Here is a 24,325-nt window from a genome sequence, read left to right as displayed (position 1 = left end):
CAGGAGAGCGCAGTGCGATCGGGCCAGGAATCAGCAGCCAATCCCTCTGCTACCCAACAGGTTTTTATAACAGCTGCCGGATAATCCTAATACCAGCGGCACCCTCCCGACACTTGGGTCAGTGTCAAGATCTTGCCGCTATTTCAGCGATTCCCATTGAACGGGTTCTCTCCTCTGTGGCTAGTTGGGGAGATTCGCTGCTGAGCAAACATAAAATGCTCGACTTTGCACTGCAAGGCCCCCTTTTTTTTTACAAAGGGTAGTCAGTAACTGGGCTGGACACAGCTTGAGGTGCGGGATTAAGGCAGATTTTCTTGCCTGCACACCCATTAGAAAGAGACAGGTGCCTTTGTATCCATGGAAAAGCAAATGCTGGAAATGTACAAAGGACAAGGACAGAAGGTTACTTACTGCAGGTCATCTGAAGACCCCCCCCCCGCCCCCCGCACACAATCTGCCCCCATAAACTCTGGGCTGGTGTTGCTACCTCAATGGACAGGGACAAATAGCCTCCCAGGAGCTACAGGGCTGGGAGGGTATCGCGAGCCCTCAGCTTTCAGATACAACATTAGTGGCATTGTCAATGTTGTGATAGGGAGGTACCATTTCAGAACACCTGGAGGATAACGGATTATAGAGGAGAGGTGTCTCAGTTTGTATTACCGGGACTGCAGACACTGAAACAAATAAATATTTGTGTTTGTTGGTGCTGCAGCAATCACCAAGTCTTGGCTGCAACATTGTGGGAGGGAATCAGCTGATAAATCAGGCATTTTCTTAGAGAAAGAGAGATGAAATAGAGGGTGAATCGCCCTCTTTTAGGGGCGACACGGTGGCACAGTGGTCAGCACTGCTGCCTCACAGCACCAGGGACTCGGGTTTGATTCCTGGCTTGGGTCACTGTCTGATTGGCGTTTGCACATTCTCCCCGTGTCTGCGTGAGTTTCCTCCGGGCAGAATTCCCTGGAAATGGAACCATAGCAATGTCATGCCTGTGGTACATGCCAGGAAATTATGACACAAGTGACCCAGGTCTTTACTCACTGCCAACATTTCCTGGGGTCCTTCTCCCAGTGAACCCTGGCAAAACATTGGCATTCGACTTTCAAAGCTCCACCCCAACTATAAAAACAATGACCACACCTGATTTAAATTAAAAATAGAAAACACTGTGGCGAGGGAAACAGAGTTCATATTTCCATTTGATGACTTTTCATCGGAACTGGTAAAAGTTAGAGATGTAACAGGTATTACGCAAGTAGGGAGGCAGGGAAAAGAGGAAGAGGAGAGTAAAACAGGGGAGATTAAATGACAAATGGGGTACTGGTGCAAGGTACGGTGGCACAGTGGTTAGCACTGCTGCCTCACAGCGCCAGGGACCTGGGTTCAATTCCGGCCTCGGGTGACAGTCTGTGTGGAGTTTGCACGGTCTCCCCGTGTCTGTGTGGGTTTCCTCCGGTTTCCTCCCACAATCTGAAGATGTGCAAGTTGGATGAATTGGCCATGTTAAATTGCCCCTTAGTGTGCAAAGATGTGAGATTAGGTGGATTGACCATGGTAAATGCGCGGGGTTATGGGGATGGGGGGGTGGGCGTGGGCCTGAGTGGGATGCTCTTTTGAACAGTTGGTGCAAACCCAATGGGCCGAATGGCCTCCTCCTGCACTGTAGGGGATTCTATGTTTTTTTTCTAGGTGTGGGGATGGGACAAGAAAAGAAAGGCGGGTCCAGAAGAGATGTGAATGGAAATTGCAGAATCTTCAGCAATAGCTGACATCCAAAAACATAAAAAAAGTGGGAATAGAGGTTAAGATCTGAAAATGTTGAACTGAGCATTGAGCCTGGAAGGCTGTTAAGTGCCTCATTATGCTTGCAGACTGAACAGGGATATTGTGCAAAATGGTCATCCAATCTGAGTGTGGTCTCGGCAGTGTAGAGGTGATCACACTGCGAGCAACCAATACAGTATTTGAAACTTAAGAAGTACAAATAAATTCAAAGAGTTTCACCTTCAAAGAGTATTGGGAGCTTGAACTGTGAGGAGGGAGGAAGTATAAGATTCGATTTGATTTATTATTCTCACATGGATTGGGATACAGTGAAACGTATTGTTTCTTGCACGCTATACAGACAAAACATACTGTTCATAGAGAACATAGGGGAGAAGAAAAGGAAAGGGTGTAGAATATCGTGTTATAGTCATAGCTAGGGTGTAGAGAAAGATCAGCTTAATATAAGGTAAGTGCATTCAAAAGTCTGATGGCAGCAGGGAAGAAGCTGTTCTTGAGTTGGTTGGTACGTGATCTCAGACTTTTGTATCTTTTTCCCGATGGAAGAGGGATGGAAGAAAGTATGTCCAGGGTGCGTGGGATCCTGGATTATGCTTGATTAAGGGCAGATTCTGCACTTGTGTGGTAAGTTGCTGTGGGAAGGTTTTTTTTGGATAGTGGGAAGGGTGTTGGGGATGATTAGAATCATAGAAACCCTACAGTGCAGAAAGAGGCCATTTGGCCCATCAAGTCTGCACCGACCACAATCCCACCCAGGCCCTACCCCCATATCCCTACATATTTAACCGCTAATCCCTCTAACCTACGCATCTTTGGACACTAAGGGGCAATTTTAGCATGGCCAAACAACCTAACCCACACATCTTTGGACTGTGGGAGGAAACCGGAGCACCCGGAGGAAACCCACGCAGACACGAGGAGAATGTGCAAACTCCACATGGACAGTGACCCAAGCCGGGAATTGAACCCAGGTCCCTGGAGCTGTGAAGCAGCAGTGCTAACCACTGTGCTGCCGTGCCGCCGATTATAGAACATAGAACAGTACAGCACAGAACAGGCCCTTCGGCCCACGATGTTGTGCCAAGCTTTATCTGAAACCAAGATCAAGCTATCCCACTCCCTATCATCCTGGTGTGCTCCATGTGCCTATCCAATAACCGCTTAAATGTTCCTAAAGTGTCTGACTCCACTATCACTGCAGGCAGTCCATTCCACACCCCAACCACTCTCTGCGTAAAGAACCTACCTCTGATATCCTTCCTATATCTCCCACCACGAACCCTATAGTTATGCCCCCTTGTAATAGCTCCATCCACTCGAGGAAATAGTCCTTGAACATTCACTCTATCTATCCCCTTCATCATTTTATAAACCTCTATTAAGTCTCCCCTCAGCCTCCTCCGCTCCAGAGAGAACAGCCCTAGCTCCCTCAACCTTTCCTCATAAGACCTACCCTCCAAACCAGGCAGCATCCTGGTAAATCTCCTCTGCACTCTTTCCAGTGCTTCCACATCCTTCTTATAGTGAGGTGACCAGAACTGCACACAATATTCCAAATGTGGTCTCACCAAGGTCCTGTCCAGTTGCAGCATAACCCCACGGCTCTTAAACTCCAACCCCCTGTTAATAAAAGCTAACACACTATAGGCCTTCTTCACAGCTCTATCCACTTGAGTGGCAACCTTTAGAGATCTGTGGATATGGACCCCAAGATCTCTCTGTTCCTCCACAGTCTTCAGAACCCTACCTTTGACCCTGTAATCCAGGGTTAAACTCCATTTGCCATTTTTCAGCCCAGCTTTGCATCCTATCTATGCCTCTTTGCAGCCTACAACAGCCCTCCACCTCATCCACTACTCCACCAATCTTGGTGTCATCAGCAAATTTACTGATCCACCCTTCAGCCCCCTCCTCTAAGTCATTAATAAAAATCACAAAGAGCAGAGGACCAAGAACTGATCCCTGCGGCACTCCGCTAGCAACCTGCCTCCAATCTGAAAATTTTCCATCCGCCACCACCCTCTGTCTTCGATCAAACTTGTGTGGCTTTTGCTACCAAATAAACCTGTTGGACTTTAACCTGGTGTTGTTAAACTTCTTACTGTGTTTACCCCAGTCCAATGCCGGCATCTCCACATTCGATCAGACAGCCAGTTCCCTATCCAATCGGCCAACTTTCCCTCTATCCCACACCTCCTCACTTTCATCATAATTGGGGATGTCTCGGAAGGAATGCCTCTTTTGGAATGCTGAAAGGGTTGGGGGGGGCGGGGGTGGTAATGCAAGACATGTTTGCTGGTAGTGTTATGCTGGAGACGTGGAAATGGCAGAGGATTACCCTGTTGAATGTGGAGGCTGGTGGGGTGAAAGGTGAGGACAAGGGGAACCCTCTCACGATTCTCAGAGAAAGGGGAAGCTTTGAAAGTATGTACGGAAAATGGACCCAGCATGGTTTGAGGGCCCTCATTGGTAGTTGAAAAAGGAAGACATATGGGACACAGAAATAAAAGACTGCTTATGTTGAAAATCTGAAATAAAAACACAAACTGCTGGAAATGCTCAGCAGGTCTGGCAGCATCTGTGGAGAGAGAAACAGAATTAACATTTCAAGTTGATGACCCTTCATCAGAATGGGCATATTGGAAGCACTGATGTAGAAGATGGCAATGTCAGAATAGATATGTTGGAAACAGAGAAACTGAGAGAAATAGGAAATGCGTGGATAACGGGGAACCTGTGGATGTGCTGTACTTCCAGAAGACATTTGACAATGTGCCACATCAAAGGTTACAATGCAAAATAAGAGCCCATGGTGTAGGGAATAACATTAGCATGGATAGGTGGTTTGTTGGCTCACAGGATGCAAAGAATAGGGATACATAGGTCTTTTTCTGATTGGCAAGGTTTGATGAGTGGAGCACCACAAGGATCAGGGCTGGGGCCTCAAATACTTATAATTTATATGAATAACTTGATAAAGGGACCAAATGTTTGGTTACTACATTTTGTGATGACACAAATATAGGTAGATAAGTAAGTTGTGAAGAAAGCATAGAGTCTGCAAAGGGACATAGTTAGGTTAAATATGTAGGTTAAAAAATTGGCATATGGAGTATAATGTGGAAAAATGAAAACTTGTCAACTTTGGCAGGAAGAATAAAAAGGAGCAAATCATTTAGATGGAGAGAAATTGCAGAACTGTGAGGTACAGAGGGATTCATGTGTTCTGACACAAGAATCAAGGAAAAGTTTGATGCAGGTACAGCAAGTGATTAGGAAGGTAAATGAAATGTTATTGTTTATTGCAATGGGAATGGAATATAAAAGTAAGGATGTTTGCTACAGTTGAACAGGGCGTTGGTGAGATCACATCTAGGGTAGTGTCCAGTTATGGTCTCCATATTTAAAAAAAGGATATGAATGTGTTAGAATTGAATTGATTTATTATTGTCACATACATTGGGATACAGTGAAAAGTATTGTTTCTTGCGAGCAAACAGACAAAACATACCATTCATAGAGCACATAGGAGAGAAGGAGAGGATAGGCTGCAGAATATAGTGTTGCATTTACCAATCAAGGAAATCACTGGTGGAAAGGAGAGTTGGGGCCACAATCAGATCAGTCATGATCTTACTGAATGACGGAGTAGACTCAAGGGGCTGAATGGCCAATGCCTGTTCCTAATTCAGATATTCATAAACTGGGAAAATGGAGTAGAGTCCCTACAGGAAGAAGGGTGGAAGGTAGAAATGGGAGTCAGTGTGGCTTATCGTGCATGTAACTTATGCTTGGGAAAAGGTTCCCCTACAGGTGATGCAACACTTGCCTTTTAAACCCCTCCCTCCTTATTCACCATTCGAGGCCCCAAAGACTCCTTCCTGGTGTAAGTGACATACACTTATTTCTCTCAATTTATGTGTTGCTCGCAATCCCATGTGGTCATTTCTACACTGGGGAGAACAATCTCCGATTGGGTGACTGTTTTGTAGAACACCTCTGCTCAGGAGATTAGGCACTTTACAGCATTCCAAACTCATTCAGTTCAACAATTTCAGATCTTATCCACCGCCCCCACACCTCCTCACTTTTTTTTAATTTTTAGGATGTCAGCTATTGCAGATGATTCTACTATTCTCATTTTATTTTACTTGTCCCATTACTGCCCCCATTGCCTCACACCATCATCCCTTTTGTCATTTATTCTCTCCTGTTTTCTGTGCTATCACAAGACTTTTCTTTTTGTTCTTTTCTCTTCTCCTTTCTTTCCCTACCTCTATATAGTGCTGAGAACTTGCTGCTTCTCTAAGTTTTTCCGGATCTTGTGAAAGGTCGTTGACCTGAGATAGTCTGTTTTTCTCTCTGTGTTGAAGCTATCAAACCTGCTGAGTTTTTCCAGTATTTTTCAGTTCTTATTCTGGATTTCCGGCAGTATTTTGCTTTTGTGTCAATTTCTAATTTACTGGATGAACCCCACTTCAATTGTCGCTGTCACTTAGAGCCAGAATGCCACAAGCAACCTGCCAGCAAGCTGAAAGATTCATCAGCGTTTCAATTGCAATTTTGAGTTAAAATTGATAGTAAACACACACATCTTTGAATTCTTAAAGTGTAATTAACCTGCTGAAATGCAAGGAAACTTTGTTCGGGTACAAAATGAATGCTTTCCAAAACAACTTTGAATGGACTTTGAATGGACCCATCTTATATTAATCTAATCTTTCTCTACACCCTAGCTATGACTGTAACACTATATTCTGCACACTGTCCCTTCCTTCTCCCCTATGTACTCTATGAACGGTATGTTTTGTCTGTAGAGCACGCAAGGAACAATACTTTTCACTGTATACCAATAGATGTGACAATAATAAATCAAATCAATTAAAAAAATTGAAAAGTGATTTATTTCCATTAGGGGATAATAGTGGAAGCAATTTGTTTCTTAGTCGGGTCAGGGTGAGTAGAAATGCCACTGACCTGATTGCTTCTTCGGCTAATTGATGGACTAAAATACTGATTTTATCCCATCTCTAAACCCCAGTCCTGCGAGTAAACTGCATATCTGAACAGGATCATTGTTGAGATCTTTATTACCTGGGAATCACGAGAACAAAGGTCTACAGTGTCAGGGAGAGATGAGCCCATACACAAGTTTATATCGCTGTGGCACCATCAGTCAAACTTGCTGAGTGTTATAAAGACAACTGTATGTGCAACTTCCTCAATTAGCTGATTGCTCAGCATAAGTACTGCATTGTCCAGTGTACTCCAACAGTTTTACCAGAGGTATGCAGGGACGCCCAGTAAATGAAGCACTTGATGCATTGGGCTTGGGTCAGGACAGACCAACTGTGTACAAATACTCAACTTACTATAGAGGGAGAAATAAGTACAAATGTGGGATTTATATTTAAACAATTACTTAATGAGAATTGGGTCAGGACAGCACTCTTTATTTAAAGCACATGTCCATTCTGTACAAAGATTTAATACATTAATCACAATTCTTTGAGTTAACCTGTTTGTTAAACTGTAACTTGCTATATTTTCCTACACTGGAATATAAAAGCTGAACCATTAGGTTGTAGCCGTTTCTTACTCCGCCTGCTTTCTACAGTTGACCAGGGCTGTGGACAGTTTTGCAGTCCAGCATTTCAGGCACAGCAACAAAGCTTGTTTACAGCTGACAGAATAATATTTGGGTTCCCAATAAATCTAGAAGACTCTGAATTTCATTGAGTTCCATTCAGAGATTGTCTTAGGGAGGTCTTGGGCACAGTGGTCACATCCCTACCTCTGGACCAGAAACTCTGGGTTAAAGTCCTATATATCTCTCCCCTCTCACCTTAAACCTATGCCCTCTAGTTTTAAACTCCCCTACCTTTGGGAAAAGATATTGACTATCTAGTTGATCTCTGCCCCTCATTATTTTATAGACCTCTATAAGATCACTCCTCAGCCTCCCAAGTTCCAAAGAAAAAAGTCCCAGTCTATCCAGCCTCTCCTTATAACTCAAACCATCAAGTTCCAGTAGCATCCTAGTAAATCTTTTGTTTGGCCAAACATTTGTTTGGCTTTATGAAGAAGCATTCTGTTTATTCTTTATTTTGTGTTATTTGTTTAGTGATATTAATGCAGACCAAGGTGAGAGATGGCAGTGTTGGGATTGGAACTATTTTTTGCCCTTTAACGCAGCATTGATCAGTTCTCCCGGAACAGGTATTGCATGGGTTAGATCCTGTATAGAGTTCATCCTGCACTACCCCATCAGTTAGCTCACGCCTCATCAGAGCACACTCACTGTACCTGTGTGATATTTCCTTTGCAAACACCATCAATCCTTATAGGTTCTCAGGGTGATGTGTGAGAAATTATGTACTCCAGTGTCATGGTTTTGCAAACCTGTTTATGAAACTGTGATTAAGATAGGCAAAGTTAATTTCAGTTAAAATTATTAATAACTATCAGAGAGAGCAAATTCTGATCACCTCAGAAGTGTTTGGACTGGTTAAAATACAGACAACAGAGTTGAAAATGATTGCGTTCCAACCAAGTTTCCATATGTTACTCACTGAATTTTTGTATTGTGATTAGTAACTATTAAAACTTAATTAAAACTATTATTTAATTGGCATCTAAAACTTCATCACACTTACCCAATGACCTATAAGGAAATGTTGCATGAGATTTATGCACTGGAACTGACTTCAAAGGTAAACTTGAACACTGAGAACACATCCGGCAGACATAATGAACGCCCCGAATGGCTGCTTATTAAAGAGAGTTTGTCTGACCTGTGATTAAATTTGCATTCAAAGTAACAGATTTGGACCTAGAGAAAATTAATTTGCTCTCATCTTCAGTGACCTTTCCCTGCATTAAACTACGGTGGCACGGTGGTTAGCACTGCTGCCTCACAGCGCCAGGGACCCAGGTTCAATTCCCAGCTTGAGTGACTGTCTGTGTGGAGTCTGCATGTCCTCCCCGTGTCTGCGTCGGCTCCCTCCGGGTGCTCCGGTTTCCTCCCACAGTCCGAAAGACGTGCTGGTTAGGTGCATTGGCCATGCTAAATTCACCCTCAGTGTACCCTAACAGGCGCCAGAATGTGGCGACCAGGGGATTTTCACAGTAATGTCATTGCAGTGTTAATGTAACCCTGCTTGTGACTAACAAATAAACTTTATGAACTGACGTGTGTTTAGTGTAATTAGTTTAAGACTGTTTTAATCCAAACATTACTTTTAAATGGTCAGAAACATTTATTATTGATTGAAGTAATTTTCAGATTCTAAGAAATATATTTGGATGTCTTCTATTTGGTAAATGTGGTATTTTTCACAAGTTCAGATGCAGTTCGCACAATAGGGCATTAACTTGCAGCAAATACTTGAGGTGCTTGCCAAACATGTGTGGGTGTGTTTATGACATAGAGCTCTTTATGATGCTTGATATCAAGCATTTGATGATAGCTTCTGTGACCTGTAGCCAAATAGATTAAAATAATGGCCAAGTGCTGGCGAAGCAGTATAAATGTTTGTTCTGCACTCCGTTCCGGGTGTACCAGACTATGTGCTGCTTAGCAGTGTGCCATTCGGATGCTGATGGACTTTCAACTGTGTACATGAAATCAGAGCGGTTACAATTTTTTTTTCTGTCTGTCCTGCAGTTCAGAGAGAACATCCAAGATATCCTGCCTAATCTTCCTGCTCAAGATGACCACTTCCTCCTGCGATGGCTCAGAGGTACTTTTATGTACAGTTACATGGAAACCTCCAGTTGTGTTTATTTCTTCCAAATTTCTGTTTTCCCACACTTTACTCATAAAGTTAACTTTCAGCAGGATGTTTAGTTGCCAAGCAGGGGTTTCACAAGATCATGTGACAAAAGGCCTAAGCTCAACCATGAGGCTGTTCTCCTCTCCCATGTTGGCGCTTGGGTAAACAAACAGAACTGAGTAACACTCAGCATTGACATTGACCTGTATCCATAGAGTTTGAAGGAATAGACTAAAAGGGCGGCACGGTGGTTAACACTGCTACCTCACAGCACCAGGGACCTGGGTTCGATACCCAGCTTGGGTCGCTGTCTGTGCGGAGTCTGCACATTCTCCCCGTATCTGCATGGGTTTCCTCCAGGTACTCCAGTTTCCTTCCACTGTCCGAAAGACGTGCAGGTTTGGTGAATTGGCCATGCTAAATTTTCTCTCAGTGTACCCGAACAGGCGCTGGAGTGTGGCAACTAGGGCATTTTAACAGTAACTTCATTGCAGTGTTAATGTAAGCCTACTTGTGACACTAATAAATAAAAAAAATGGGAATTGCAAGTGCTGTTAAAGGTGTAGAAGTGCTCAATTTGCACTCCCAAGCTCTGGGATTGCTAAAACGCTGCTTTGTTATGTTGATACAAAGAAATCTAAACGAGTTATCCTAGTGCTAGTCCATCATATTATCTCACTTTAAGCAAACATACTCAAATTTTGTTCATTGCTAACATTTTAGCAACTTTGGTGGTTTGACCTTAAACTTCATGAACTGTATTTCTTTGACAATCAGTCCATTTTACTGTGTGGGCTTTCATTAGCATTGTGGAGTGTATAGAAAATTCTTTTGGCATTGTTTAAATCCTTGTTAGTTGGAGGCCATCGGGTTGTTTGTGTGGGTTTATTTAGCTTGCTTACAATGCAATGGGAACAAATCTGCTTATTCTACATTTCTGTTACTATGTAGTGATTTTGCAGATCAACATGTAGATTTTTCCTCAACTATTGTGGTTTTAGGAATGAAATAAAGATCATCATTCTGCCAGTTATTGAGCATCACAAAAGCTGAGTGTGGGCATGGGGGTCCAAAGTATGTTTCTGGAACGTAAGCCTGCATTTTGAAGAATAGTCAAAGTGCCACAGTACTTTCTGAAATAACTCCACCGAGGCTGGTGCCCCTTCACCAAACTTAGATTTATTTGCAGTAGTTAGTAAGAAGCGGCACAGTGGTTTGCACCCGGGTTCGATTCTCGGTTTGGGCCACTTCTGTGTGGAGTCTGCACGTTCTCCCCATATCTGTGTGGGTTTCCTCCGGGCGCTCCAGTTTACTCCCACAGGTCATAGAAGCCCTACAGTGCAGAAGCAGGCCTTTTGGCCCATCGAATCTGCACCAACTTTCCAATACAGCATCTTATCCAGAACTTATCCCCGTAACCCCATTTATTTACCCCTCTAATTCCCTTAAGCTACTCATCTTTAGGCACTAAGGGGCAATTTAGCATGGCCAATCCACCTAACCCACACATCTTTGAATTGTGGGAGGAAACCAGAGCACCCAGAGGAAACCCAAGCAGACATGGGGAAAACATGCAAACTCCATACAGACAGTCACCCAAGCCGGGAACCGAACCCGTGTCCTGGGCGCTGTGAGGCAGCAGTGCTAACCACCGTGCCAGCCTAGTCCGAAAGACATGCTGGTTAGGTGCATTGGCCATGCTAAACTCTCCCTCAGTGTACTCGAACAGGCGCCAAAGTGTGGTGACTAGGGGATTTTTACAGTAATTTCATTGCAGTTTTAAAGTAAGCCTTCCTGTGACACTAACAAATAAACATAAACTTAAAACTTAATACTCAGACAGGTAGTTCTCTGTACAGAGTATACACCCTGAGTGCTGGTAACGGACACTCCACATTACATATCTCTGCAGGGCTCCCGGATGGGACAGCATTCACTGCCTCAATCAGGGAGCTCATATTCTAACAAGTTCACTTCGTGAACCTTTTGATGAAAGTCATTACACTTTCATCAAAGTGACAAATGGAGGTTTGAAATTTCAATATGAGCCCCTTGAGTGCAGTTAGGTGGCATAAATCTTAGGAGGATTTTCAACTTACCCCATATGGTAATCCCTGGTTAATTCTGGACAGACTAGAATAGGAACCCCTACGGGTGCATTTCATAATGCTATGTAGCATCTTGTCTTTTCTGGAAAATGCAACAGCCTTTATACATGTTGTGTCTTCCTGAGGTTGTGTAATGTGTTAAATAAAGGCAAGTCTTTCTTCATTTTAAACAGTCATATATTGCTGTTGTTATGAGTTTTGATACAATTATATTAAAATGGTCAATCTGTTGAAATATTGCTTTAACATAGTGGCAGTTCCAAATGATGCACAATTCCATTAAAAAAGAACAGCAGTTAAGGCTTCCTTGCTGGCTTGTTGGATTTTTATTGTGAATTGTTCAAAATAACTTCCATTCATAAAGTGCCTTTAATATTCACAGGACACAGCTGGAGATGTACTTCTTAAAGGTTGTCGCTATTGTAAGATAGGAAAATACTTTCAGCAAGGTGCCACAAACACCTTGTTCTCCAAGGCGGGGCTTCCTCCCGGGTGAGGGAGCAGAAGTCCCACCTTATGCCAATCAACGCTCGTTAGAACATAATATGACATTGGGACTGCTGGAGTCAGCGGCAATGTGTTCCCCCGCCATCCTGAAAATTCAGGCCGTAGACTATTACATTCAATCTGATTGGATTTTCACTCCTTCATAGACGCAAATGTGGTCTGGAATGATCACGTACAACTTGTCAAGCCTAGAATGATCTTGAACAGTATGTCAGCATTGGCCCAGTGGTCACACTCTTACTGCTGAGTTAGAAGATTGTGGGTTCAAGCCTCACTGCGGAGAGGGTACTGAAAGGTGTGCTGCAATGTAGGAGAAGCCATCTCTTGGTTGAGGCATTCCACCCTGTTTCCTCTCAGGTGTATGCAAATCATACAGTATTTGAAGAAAAGCGGACGAGTTTCCCTGCTTCATTATTTAATGATTATGGGGGCTTCCTTTGCATTAGTTGTCTGCCTGAGGTGACAGCAGAGAATTCCAGAGGAAAGGAGCAAAGTGGCGAGTGTGTGAACCTGGCTTTTGTTTCACTGGCTTGTCTCAGGATACTCGATAAAGTCTTGAGTGCTTCTTGCCGAAGCCACAGTCAGGCTTCAGCCTAATAACTGCAGACGGAGACCTGACTGACGCTTGCTATCGCTGCTGGTTTCATTTCAATTGAGGATGAGAAGAGAAACATTACTTGAAAGAGGGAAACGTAAGACAGACAAAGAACAAAGCCAGCTGGAACACAACATGCAATCATTGTAAAGTTCCAACGTCAGAAAGCACCTGTGAAGTTACAGAGGATAAAAGTGAGAAAAACATGAACCAAAGAACATGTTCCACCTGGTTTACCGATTATTTGAAGGCTTCCTGTAAAAGTTGAAAGTTTGACTTGCCAAAATATAAATAAATGATCAACATTATATGATTTCATTTCTAAATGTAAACTAAAGAATATATTATATATTATAAATATATATATGCAATTTTAATTCAGCCCGCCCGGCAGGAATGGTGTTGGTGGGTGGTTGAAGTGAGAGCGGGTGCTTTTTACTGTGTTCCTGTCACTCACAAACAGGCAGAAGCCTCATAAATAGTTAACAGTCGGGGTCCACTGGTGTCATTCAGATCTCAATGTAATTTGAACTTCTGAGTTGCTAATGAGATCTAGCAGGAGGGCTAGATCTAGGATTGTGGCCAGTAGAGCAGCCTGGATAAGTTACCCTCGGAGGGCTGTGACAAGTGGTGTTCCTCAGGGATCAGTGCTGGGACCTTTGCTGTTTGTAAGATATATATAAATGATTTGGAGAAAAATGTAACTGGATTGATTAGTAAGTTTGCGGACGACACAAAGGTTGGTGGATTTGCGGATAGCGATGAGGACCATCAGAGGAGACAGCAGGACATAGATCTAGGATATAGACTTGGGCGGAGAGATGGCAGATGGAGTTTAATCTGGACAAATGTGAGGTAATGCATTTTGGAAGGTCTAATACAGACAGCAAATATACCGTAAATGGCAGAACCCTTAAGAGTATTGATAGGCAAAGGGATCTGGGTGTACAGGTACACAGGTCACTGAAAGTGGCAATGCAGGTGGAGAAGGTAGTCAAGAAGGCATACGGCATGCTTGCCTTCATCAGCCGGGGTATTAAGTTTAAAAATTAGCAAGTCATGTTGCAGCTTTATAGAACCTTAGTTAGGCCGCACTTGGAATATAGTGTTCAATTCTGGTTGCCACGCTACCAGAAGGATGTGGAGGCTTTGGAGAGGGTACAGAAAAGATTTACCAGGATGTTGCCTGGTATGGAGGGCATTAGCTATGAGAAGAGGTTGGAGAAACTTGGTTTGTTCTCACTGGAGCGACGGAGGTTGAGGGGAGATCTGATAGAAGTCTACAAGATTATGAGAGGCATGGACAGAGTGGATAGTCAGAAGCTTTTTCCCAGGGTGGAAGAGTCAATTACTAGGGGGCATAGGTTTAAGGTGCGAGGAGCAAGGTTTAAAGGAGATGTACGAGGCAGATTTTTTACACAGAGTAGTGGGTGCCTGGAACTCACTGCCGGGGGAGGTAGTGGAAGCGGATACGGTAGTGACTTTTAAGAGGCGTCTTGACAAGTACATGAATAGGATGGGAATAGAGGGATATGGTCCCCGGAAGGGTAGGGGGTTTTAGTTAAGTCAGGCAGCATGGTCGGTGCAGGCTTGGAGGGCCGAAGGGCCTGTTCCTGTGCTGTAATTTTCTTTGTTCTTTGTACTAGCTTCTGTTCCTTCAGGTCCTCAACAGCAGCCTCCTCTCCCCAATTTCTGCCCATTGACCCCATTGGAATTTCTTCTGAATTTGGGCGGGAATCTAAGCTGCAACGTAGTAATGAAGTCCAGGAGTTAAAATGACCAAGAGCTCATGGCATTACTGTCATTTTCACTCGCCATCTGCCCCAGTCCTTGCACTTGCGCCCTGAGTTAAAATCAGAGCTTAAAACTTTTGTCGATGGCATGTACTTCCGATAAGTGTCACAATCACACTGTTATTTTCTTCTTTTGGGTTATATGACTTGGGGGTTGTGGAGAAGACATTGGTGTGTGTGGCTGCTTCATATCTGAAGTTTAGAAGAATGAGAAGTGACCTTATTGAGACGTATAAGATTCTCATGGGGCTTGACCAGGTAGGGGGAAAATCATAGGTGATTGGGTGAGGGGAAGGTGAGGTAGATGGGATCAATGAGGTCGCATCATCTACTGCATAGGGTGAGCACTGATGAGCCTGGTAGACATTTCTATCCATTTTTGTACATTTCATATCGAATGTAGGAGCTCTTCCAGCACAGTGGGTGGCATCCCTGCCACTGAGCTAGAAACCCAGGGTTCAAGTCCCACTCCAGGTCTTGATGGTCAAGGAAGGTGCGTTCATAACGTGATCAAGCGGTTGAGTGTCAACCTGCAAATCCTATCAAACACGCCAGTGGCTTGGGGCAAGAGCGGGAGAGACTCCTGGTCAGCCATGTTTGTTGTGGTGTGGTACCTCCCCAAGCTATAAGTCCCTGGCAACAGACTAGTGACCTGTATTGGAATTACTAGCTTATTTTAGTGCGTCAGTATGTGTGGGTTGAGAATTGGAATTGGAATATCGAATTTACTAAGGGAAAAGAGCTACGAAAGAAGAAAGATAACTGATAGTGAACTCTCAATAACAAAGTGCTTCCTCTGTTGCATCTTGAGCTGTGTTATATGAATTACATGATGACTTTTGGTTGAAGGATACAATCCCATAAAGTTAATTGTTTGACTTTTGTTCTTGTGGATCTATCGAAAGAAAATACCACAGGTTTAGTTTTAGTTATACCATTTGAAACCTAATACACTGATTTAAAAAGAAAATACGAAAAGAAATCCAAAATAACTAATAACAATATTTGTTTAACTTTTGAAACTATACATTGGATGTTTATTTTTTATAATCAGGATAGTTGTGGCACGGTGACAAGTGGTTAACACTGCTGCCTCACAGTCCCAGGGACCCAGGTTTGATTCCCGGCTTGGGGACAGTCTGTGTGGAGTCTGCATGTTATCTGCGTGGGTTTCCTCTGATTCTCTCCCACAGTCTGAAAGACGTGCTGGTTAGGGTGCATTGGCCATGCTGAATTCTCCCTCAGTGTACCCGAACAGGCGCCGGAGTGTGGCGACTAGGGGATTTTCACAGTAACTTCATTGCAGTGTTAATGTAAGCCTACTTGTGACACTAACACTTAAACTTAGTTAACATTTGTTTCCACAAATTAAATGTCCAAATTTTGAATGCTGTGAGTGTCACCATCCCTGTGCTATGGTTGTGCTCTACCCAAGGGCCAATAGATTGACCTACGCAAAGCCACACTTTAGTTACAGATTTCCACATTGTTTGATATTCTTTTCCGTTTGTAAAGCCAGTTGAGAATGTCTGTGATCTGACCATTCTGGAACAGTTGGGCTCCTAATTTTTCAACCTGAGATTCCTCTTGGTTGAGATCCAGGAGAAAGCTCTGGAGTCCCTTCCTGTTGGGAGCCTGCACCTGGTACTGTATACAGCTCTCTGGCAGAAGATCTCCAGCCAGGTCTCGGGAAGGTGAATGCTAAAGGAAGACAACTGATGGAAAAATAGGGGAGAAAGTACACACATTGGCCACATCCCAATAATAAGTTGCACATAGAAATTCACTTTACTAAATCACTATTTTGATTTATCACTTTTAGGTGTTCCTCCTAGAGTCTTACCCATTCTTACAGCTGCAATGTTTTTTTCCTTCATGGAATGTGGGTGAGAATTTATTGCCCATCCCTAATTACCCTTGAGAAGGTGGTAGTGAACTGCCTTCCTGAACCGCTGCAGTCTCCATCGAATCCCTACAGTGCAGAAGGAGGCCATCTGGCTCATTGAGTGCATCATCTCTGACAGAGTATCTTACCCAGGCTCCCTTTCCCATCCTATCCCTGTAACTTCACACATTTCCCATGGCTAATCCACCTAACCTACACATCGCGGGACACTAAGGGACAATTTAATACTGTCAATCCACCTAACCTGCACATCTTTGGACTGTGGGAAGAAACCGGAGCACCCGGAGGAAACCCACACAGGTACAGGGAAATTGTGGGCGGCACAGTGGTTAGCACTGCTGCCTCACAGCACCAAGGACGTGGGTTTGATTGCCAGCTTGTGTCACTGTCTGTGCGGATTCTGCCACGTTCTCCCCGTGTCTGCATGGGTTTCCTCTGGGTGCTCCGGTTTCCACCCACAGTCTGAAAGACGTGCTGGTTAGGGTGCATTGGCCATGCTAAATTCTCCCTCAGTGTACCCGAACAGGCGCTGGAGTGTGACGATTAGGGGATTTTCACAGTAACTTCATTGCAGTGTTAATGTAAGCCTACTTGTGACACTGATAAATAAACTTTATGTGCAAACTCCACACAGTCACCCAAGGCCAGAATTAAACCTGGGTCCCTGGTGCTTTGCGGCAGCGGTGCTAACCACTGTGCCACAGTGTCGCCCAGTCCATATGGTGTAGGAGCACCCACAGTTAGGGAGAGAGTTCCAGGATTTTGACCCAGTGACAGTGAAGGAACTGTAATAGCTTGTCAAATTTAGGGCAAGAAGGGAAGAGCCATGGCCAATGCAAAAAAAGAGAATGTATCCTATTGATTGAGCCAATGTTTAGTACTTCCTACGCTGAATAAAGGAATTACACATTGGAATGACGGCTAGTTTAATCTACCCAGGACTGGCATTCTGTGTTTCAAAGTGGACCTTATATTTAGTGAGTTACTTTTGAATTTTTATAAATCTACATTTAGTCTTGCGTGTACTACTTTTATTTTTTGATATTTCTTTATTTCCATCGTTGTTAGTTTATGGTTAAAATCTTCTGAATCATCAAAACTGGGCCTTCCATCTGGTTCCAGCAGGCTAAGAGAATCCTCTTCTGAGCTTCTTAACAAGAGTAATCTTAATTCCCAGTAATGGAAGACTGTCCGTTTAGCCAGCTATGCTAGCGAGCTCCAGCTCACCAATTAGTCCTATTTAAGTTGGCACTCCAGTTGAGTAGTTTTAGGACACACTTTAGTTTCTTGCCAAAAATAATTTTCCCATTATGATTTGACTCCAGAGATTGTAATCCCTGCATTCTGCCAAACCCCTCACAAATAAGATAGAACACCACATTTACCATGGATGGCTGTGGAGCTAAAGGTCCTGAACTTGTGTGTGGGCACCTTTTGATCAGGATATTAGCAGGATAGCTGAAGAAATGGCACAAACTACAATTTACATTGTTCTTCCAGGGATTCCTCCTCTCACCTGTCAAAGGTGGGAAATCAGAGCAATTCCCACAGGAATTTAGAGCAAAAATGTTTTATACCAAATTACTTGACCAGACACTATTTGCCATCTAAGATCCTAGCACTTTGGTTTCTAAAGGGAGTGGATAGTGGATTGTTTCTTCCATCAATACCAGCTCGCTGGTAGGAATTTCCATGGTCCAGTATAAAGTCACCTGACATATTCCATAGCTATTTCTTGGACATGTTTGGAACATGTAACTATTGCTAGGTGCCAGATGGAGTAACCCCCTCCCCCCACCACTATATTTCTTTGTCAGATTTGGACAAAGCATCTGAGGAGAGAGAAACAAGTGGATCTGGTGGTGAGTGGTAAAACTGAGGGTTGCAGAGCAGGAGGGAGACAAAGGAGGAAATACCCCAACAGCTTAAGAAACGGAACAGATATAAGATTTGAGAACAGCACAAAGGTGTTGGCTGTTATCAAACGCCTGATTAATGATATTGTAAAACATGGCACCTGAAGAAGAAGAATAAATCTGTCCTTGCTCCGGGAATATATTTTTTAAATTTATTGATGGGACGTGGACAGCATTTATTGTCCTTAAAGTGAGTGGCTTGCTAGACCATTTCAGAGGGCATTTAAGAGTCAACCAACATTCTGTGGGTCTGGAGTCACATGTAGGCTAGACCAGGTAAAGGCAACAGATTTCCTTCCCTAAAGGACATTAGTGAACCAGATGGATTTTTACGACAATCTTTTAAAAGTTTATTTATTAGTGTCACAAGTAGGCTTACATTGACACTGCAATGAAGTTACTATGAAAATCCCCTAGTTGCCACACTCCAGCGCCTGTGCGGGTACACTGAGGGAGAATTTAGCCAATCCATCTAACCAGCATGTCTTTCGGACTGTGGGAGGAAACCAGAGCACCCAGAGGAAACCCACACAGACACGGGGAGAATGTGCAGATTCCACAGAGACAGTGACCCAAGCTGGGAATCGAACCTGGGTCTGTAGCGTTGTAAGGCAGCAGTGCTGACCACTCATGGTCATCATTAGATTATTCCAGGTTTTTATTCAATTCAAATTTCACCATCTGCTGTGGGGAGGGCGGGGGTGGGGGTGGGGGCAGGGGCGGGGGTGGGGGCGGGGGCGGGGGCGGGGGTGGGGGTGGGGGCGGGGGCCGGGGGGGGGGGGGATTTGAACCTGGGTCACCAGAGCATTACACTGGGTGTCTGGATTCCTAGTCCAGTGACAATATCACAGTGCCAGCACCTCCCCTACCTTTACACCAATGAGGTTATCACCGGTAGTGTGTGTAACACTAAATAAAAAATAATCCTTACCCTGCAGTGCCTTCCCCATTCTTAAACAGGAATTTTCCCATACCATGTTTTCAGCTGGACATTGACTTAATTCCTACAATGGATTCACAGAGACCTCCTTGTTTGGTTAGTCTCTTTTGTATTGTTAGCAAAGACAAGTTGTTATTCCTGCATGCTGCCGCAGTATATAATGTTGGTTGGGGGGGTGTGGTGGTGGTAAGGAGTGGTGAGCGTTACCAGTGTCAGTGCCACTTCACATCATTTGGTGTCACCCAATTTTGTTAGCGTGCCAGCCTTGACGGGCGTTGACCACGGCTTGCTTTCCCAGAACAAGATGCAGCTTCGCTCAATTCCAGCAAAGAGAGAGAGAGAAAGAGTCTGTGTGTGCGTGCGTGTGCATGTGTCAGTGGTGTTTTTCCATCACTCTCCGTATGCTCACTCAGTCACAACACTGTACGGAAACGGACAAGGGCCGGAATTTTCACGCCGCGCCCGCCACGGGAATCGAAGCGAGGCGACTTCTTGCAAGCTGTGCCCAGTATACCTTCTAATTCTTGTTTTTACTCTCTTCCTATGCTTTTAAAACTTCATTCTAACTCTTCTAAACTCTCAAACAATGCTCTGAGTATCTTTCTCTACACCCTAGTAACACTACATTCTGCACTCTCTCGTTTCCTTCTCTGTGAACAGTATGCTTTTTCTGTATAGCGCGCAAGAAACAATACTTTTCACTCTAGACTAATACGTGTGACAATAATAAATCAAATCAAATCAAAAAAAGGAGTGGAACATAAAAAGGTCCTTTGACCTTGGGCAGGATTTTATGGTTTCAGAATGAGTGAGGCTGTAAATTCCCGCCGAAGATCCAGCAGATGGATTTTCGCTGCCGCTTGCTTTTGCTAAGATGATCAAGGCTTTGTAATAGATTGTCAGTTTCTGCAGCAAGCCAGCTTGAATTTTCTAAATACAGTCATTGCAATTCTTCCCTAGTGGGGGATGGTGGCATAGTGACTAGTAATCCAGAGGCCTGGGCTAATGCTCTGGGGACACGTGTTCATAATCCCACCACGGCAGCTGGTGGAATTTAGATTCAATTAATAACATCTGGAATTGAAATCTAGTCTGAGTTTCATGGTCATCATTACTATCACTGTTTCTTATATAAAAAATACATCTAGTTCGCTAATGCCTGATCTGGTCTACATGGGACCACAACTTTTCACAATATACATTAACGATTTGGAAGAAGGAACTGAAGGCGCTGTTGCTAAGTTTGCAGATGATACAAAGATATGTAGAGGGACAGGTAGTATTGAGAAAGCAGGGGGGCTACAGAAGGACTTGGACAGGTTAGGAGAGTGGGCAATGAAGTGGCAGATGGAATACAATGTGGAAAAGTGAGAGGTTATGCACTTTGGAACGAGGAATGGAGGCATAGACTATTTTCTAAATGGGAAAATGCTTAGGAAATCAGAAACACAAAGGGACTTGGGAGTCCTTGCTCAAGATTCTCTTAAGGTTAACGTGCAGGTTCAGTTGGCAGTTAGGAAGGCAAATGCAATGTTAGCATTCATGTCAAGAGGGCTAGAATACAAGAGCAGAGATGTACTTCTGAGGCTGTATAAGGCGCTGCACAGACTCCATTTGGAGTATTGTGAGCAGTTTTGGGCCCCATATCTAAGGAAGGATGTGCTGGCCTTGGAAAGGGTCCAGAGGAGGTTCACAAGAATGATCTCTGGAATGAAGAGCTTGTCATATGAGGAACGGTTGAGGACTCTGGGTCTGTACTCATTGGAGTTTAGAAGGATGAGGGGGGGAATCTTATTGAAACTTACAGGATACTGCGAGGCCTGGATAGAGTGGACATGGAGAGGATATTTCTACCAGTAGGAAAAACTAGAACCAGAGGGCACAACCTCAGGCTAAAGGGATGATCCTTTAAAACAGAGATGAGGAGGAATTTCTTCAGCCAGCGAGTGGTGAATCTGTGGAACTCTTTGCCGCAGAAGGCTGTGGAGGCCAGGTCATTGAGTGTCTTTAAGACAGAGATAGATAGGTTCTTGATTAATAAGGGGATTACGGGTTATGGGGAAAAGGCAGAAGAATGGGGATGATAAACCTATCAGCCATGATCGAATGGCGGAGTAGACCTGATGGGTCGAGTGGCCTAATTCTGCTCCTATGTCTTATGGTCTTATATGACTCCAGATGCTGGACCCTTAACTGTGCACTGAAATACCCACTCAGTTAGGGGCCAATTAGGAATGGGCAACAAAAGCTGGACTTGCTTCCTATAAAAGAATAAATCATTTTTTGCTGTTTTCACCACCTGGGCCAATGATTATTGGTTCCTGATGTGCTGGCATTAATACCCCATTTATAAGCCATCAGCCTGGCCTAGTTACTCTGTGCTTGTAATCTTTGAGTCGTTCTATTGTATTCAGATGATATGATACAATATATTTATATTAATTTATGTAGCATCTTTCCCGGATGCAGACATCTCAAAATACTTTACAGCCAAGTTTTGAAGTGAAGTCATTGTTGTAATGTAGGAAACATGGCAGCCAAATGGTACACAGCAAGCTCCCACAAACAGCAACATGAGAATGATCAGATAATTTGTTTTTTGTCATGCTGATTGTGGTGGACCTCAGTTGTGCCTTTGTCCTATATGGACCACCGTTGTGTGTGCTTGTCATACCTGGACACATCCCCTTCCAGTTTGGGTCCTCCCCTCAGCACCTAGTATAAAGGTGGCTGTCTCCTCCCCCTTGTTCAGTCCAGGTCGGTTATTTGTTGGGATCTGCTCCTGATTCTGTTGTGAATAAAAGCCTACACTTATATTGGCATATCGGTAGTCTTTCGCCTTATTGATAGCGCATCACTGATTAAGGGGTAAATATTGGCAATATATCCCTGATGCCTGGGATCATCTTTTTCTTTTTGTCTGGCGCAGACACAATGGGCCGAATGGCCTCTTTCTGCACTGTAACCTTTCTATGGTTCTTCCTGTCCTTCTACGAAACAGGGCTGGAGGATCTTTTTTATCCACGTGAGAGGGCCTCAGTTTAATGTCTCACTTGAAAGATGGCACCTCTGACAGTGCAGCATTTCCTCAGTATTTATTGCACTGGAATATCAGCATTGAGTTTTATGCTCAGGTCCTGGAGTGGCGATCGAACCAACAACCTTTTGACTGAGATGTGAAAGTGTTATCTCAACTGAGCCACAACTGACACTTCATAACCATTCTGTTGAGCACGGTGGCAAAGGTGGGGGTGGTGACTGGGGAGAGAAGCACTTTTGGATGTCATCTGCCAAGTTATTCATGAAGATGGCAAATAGTTTGTGTACAAACTGACTAGGATTGACACTGATTTCATCGCTGATGACCAAGTTGCAGGTGAGACACTGATTAATAAGGCACATGGGATCTTGAACTTTATAAATAGAGTACAAAAGCAAGGAAGTTATGGTGAAGCTTTATAAAACACCAGCTCTGTTGTGTCATTCTGGGCATTGCACGTTAGGAAGGATATGAAAGCTTTGAAAAGGGTGCAGAAAAGATTTCAGAGAATAATTCCAGCATCGAGGAATTTCTGGTCCGTGGATAGATTGGCAAAGCTAGGACAGTTTATCTGAGACCCGTGACCCGTAACATCTAGAAGGACAAGGGCAGCAGTTACATGGGAACACCACCACCTGGAAGTTCCCCTCCAAGCAACTCACCATCCTGACTTGGAAATATATCGCCGCTCCTTCACTGTCACTGAGTCAAAATCCTGGAACTCCCTCCCTAACAGCAGTGTGGGTGTACCTGCACCTCATGACTGCAGCGATTCAAGAAGGCAGCTTACCACCAGCTTCTTAACAGCAATTGGTGATGAGCAATAAGTGCTGGAAGGCCGGTGATGTCCACATCCTTAGAATGAATAATAAGAAGGAGGTTGAAAGGAGATTTGATAGAGGTGTAAAAATCATGAGGGGTCTTGACAGGGGGGAAATTGGTTCCCATTGATGGAAAGGTCGAGAATCAGAGGATACCAATTTAAGGTGATTGGTAAAAGAACCAAAGGCGACATGAAGGAAAGATTTCTTTTTATGCAGTAATTGGTTAGGATCTGAAATTCACTTGCCGGAGAGTGAGGTGGAGGCAAATTCAATCATGGTTTTTCAAAGGGAATTGGAATTGATTTGGAGGACACACTGGGATCCACTGAGGACCACTGAGGTCCCTACCTGCTTCAAGAAGACGACCATCATCCCTGTACCAATGAAAAGCCAGGCAGTGTGCCTTAATGACAATCGCCCAGTTGCTCTGACATCCATCATTACAAAATGCTTCGAAAGGTTAGTTGTGGCATGGATCAATTCCGGCCTCCCACCACAGTTCGCCTATCACAGCTCCACAGCAAACGCCATCTCCCTGGCCCTACACTCAACCCTGGAACACCTGGATAACAAAGACACTTATGTCAGACTCATATTTATTGACTCCAGTTCAGCCTTCAATAACATTGTTCCTACAAAACTCATCTCCAAACTCCATGGTCTAGGGCTCGGCTCCTCCCTCTGCAACTGGATCCTAGACTTCCTAACCCACAGACCACAATCAGTAAGGATAGACGACAACATCTCCTCCACGATTATCCTCAACATTGGTGTCCCACAAGGTTGTGTTCTCAGCCCCCTACTATACTCCTTCTACACCTATGACTGTGCGGCCAAATTCCCCTCCAATTCGTTTTTCAAGTTTGCTGACGACACCACCGTAGTGGGTCGGATCTCAAACAGTGATGAGACAGAGTACAGGAATGAGATAGAGAATCTGATGAATTGATGCAACGGCAATAATCTCTCCCTCAATGTCAACAAAACGAAGGAGATAGTCATCGGCTTCAGGGAGTGTAGTGGAGGACATGCCCCTGTCTACATCAACAGGTATGAAGTGGAAATGGCCGAGAACTTCAAGTTTCTAGATGTCCAGGTCACCAAAAACCTGTCCTGGTCCCTCCACACTGGCC

General features: G+C 44.0%; 1 protein-coding gene across 1 annotated transcript in view; it reads left to right on the top strand.

The window, feature by feature from the left end:
* The window catches only part of LOC144502972 (SEC14-like protein 2), a 68,825-nt gene that overhangs the window by 155 nt on the left and 44,345 nt on the right, over positions 1-24,325 (top strand). Inside the window, exon 2 of the mRNA XM_078227420.1 lies at positions 9,455-9,530. Coding sequence (XP_078083546.1) covers positions 9,455-9,530 — 76 coding nt within the window. The remainder of the gene's footprint in view (positions 1-9,454; positions 9,531-24,325) is intronic.

Source organism: Mustelus asterias, chromosome 13, assembly GCF_964213995.1.
Source record: "Mustelus asterias chromosome 13, sMusAst1.hap1.1, whole genome shotgun sequence".
Lineage (NCBI taxonomy): Eukaryota > Metazoa > Chordata > Chondrichthyes > Carcharhiniformes > Triakidae > Mustelus > Mustelus asterias.
This window is presented reverse-complemented; position numbering and strand designations above follow the sequence as displayed.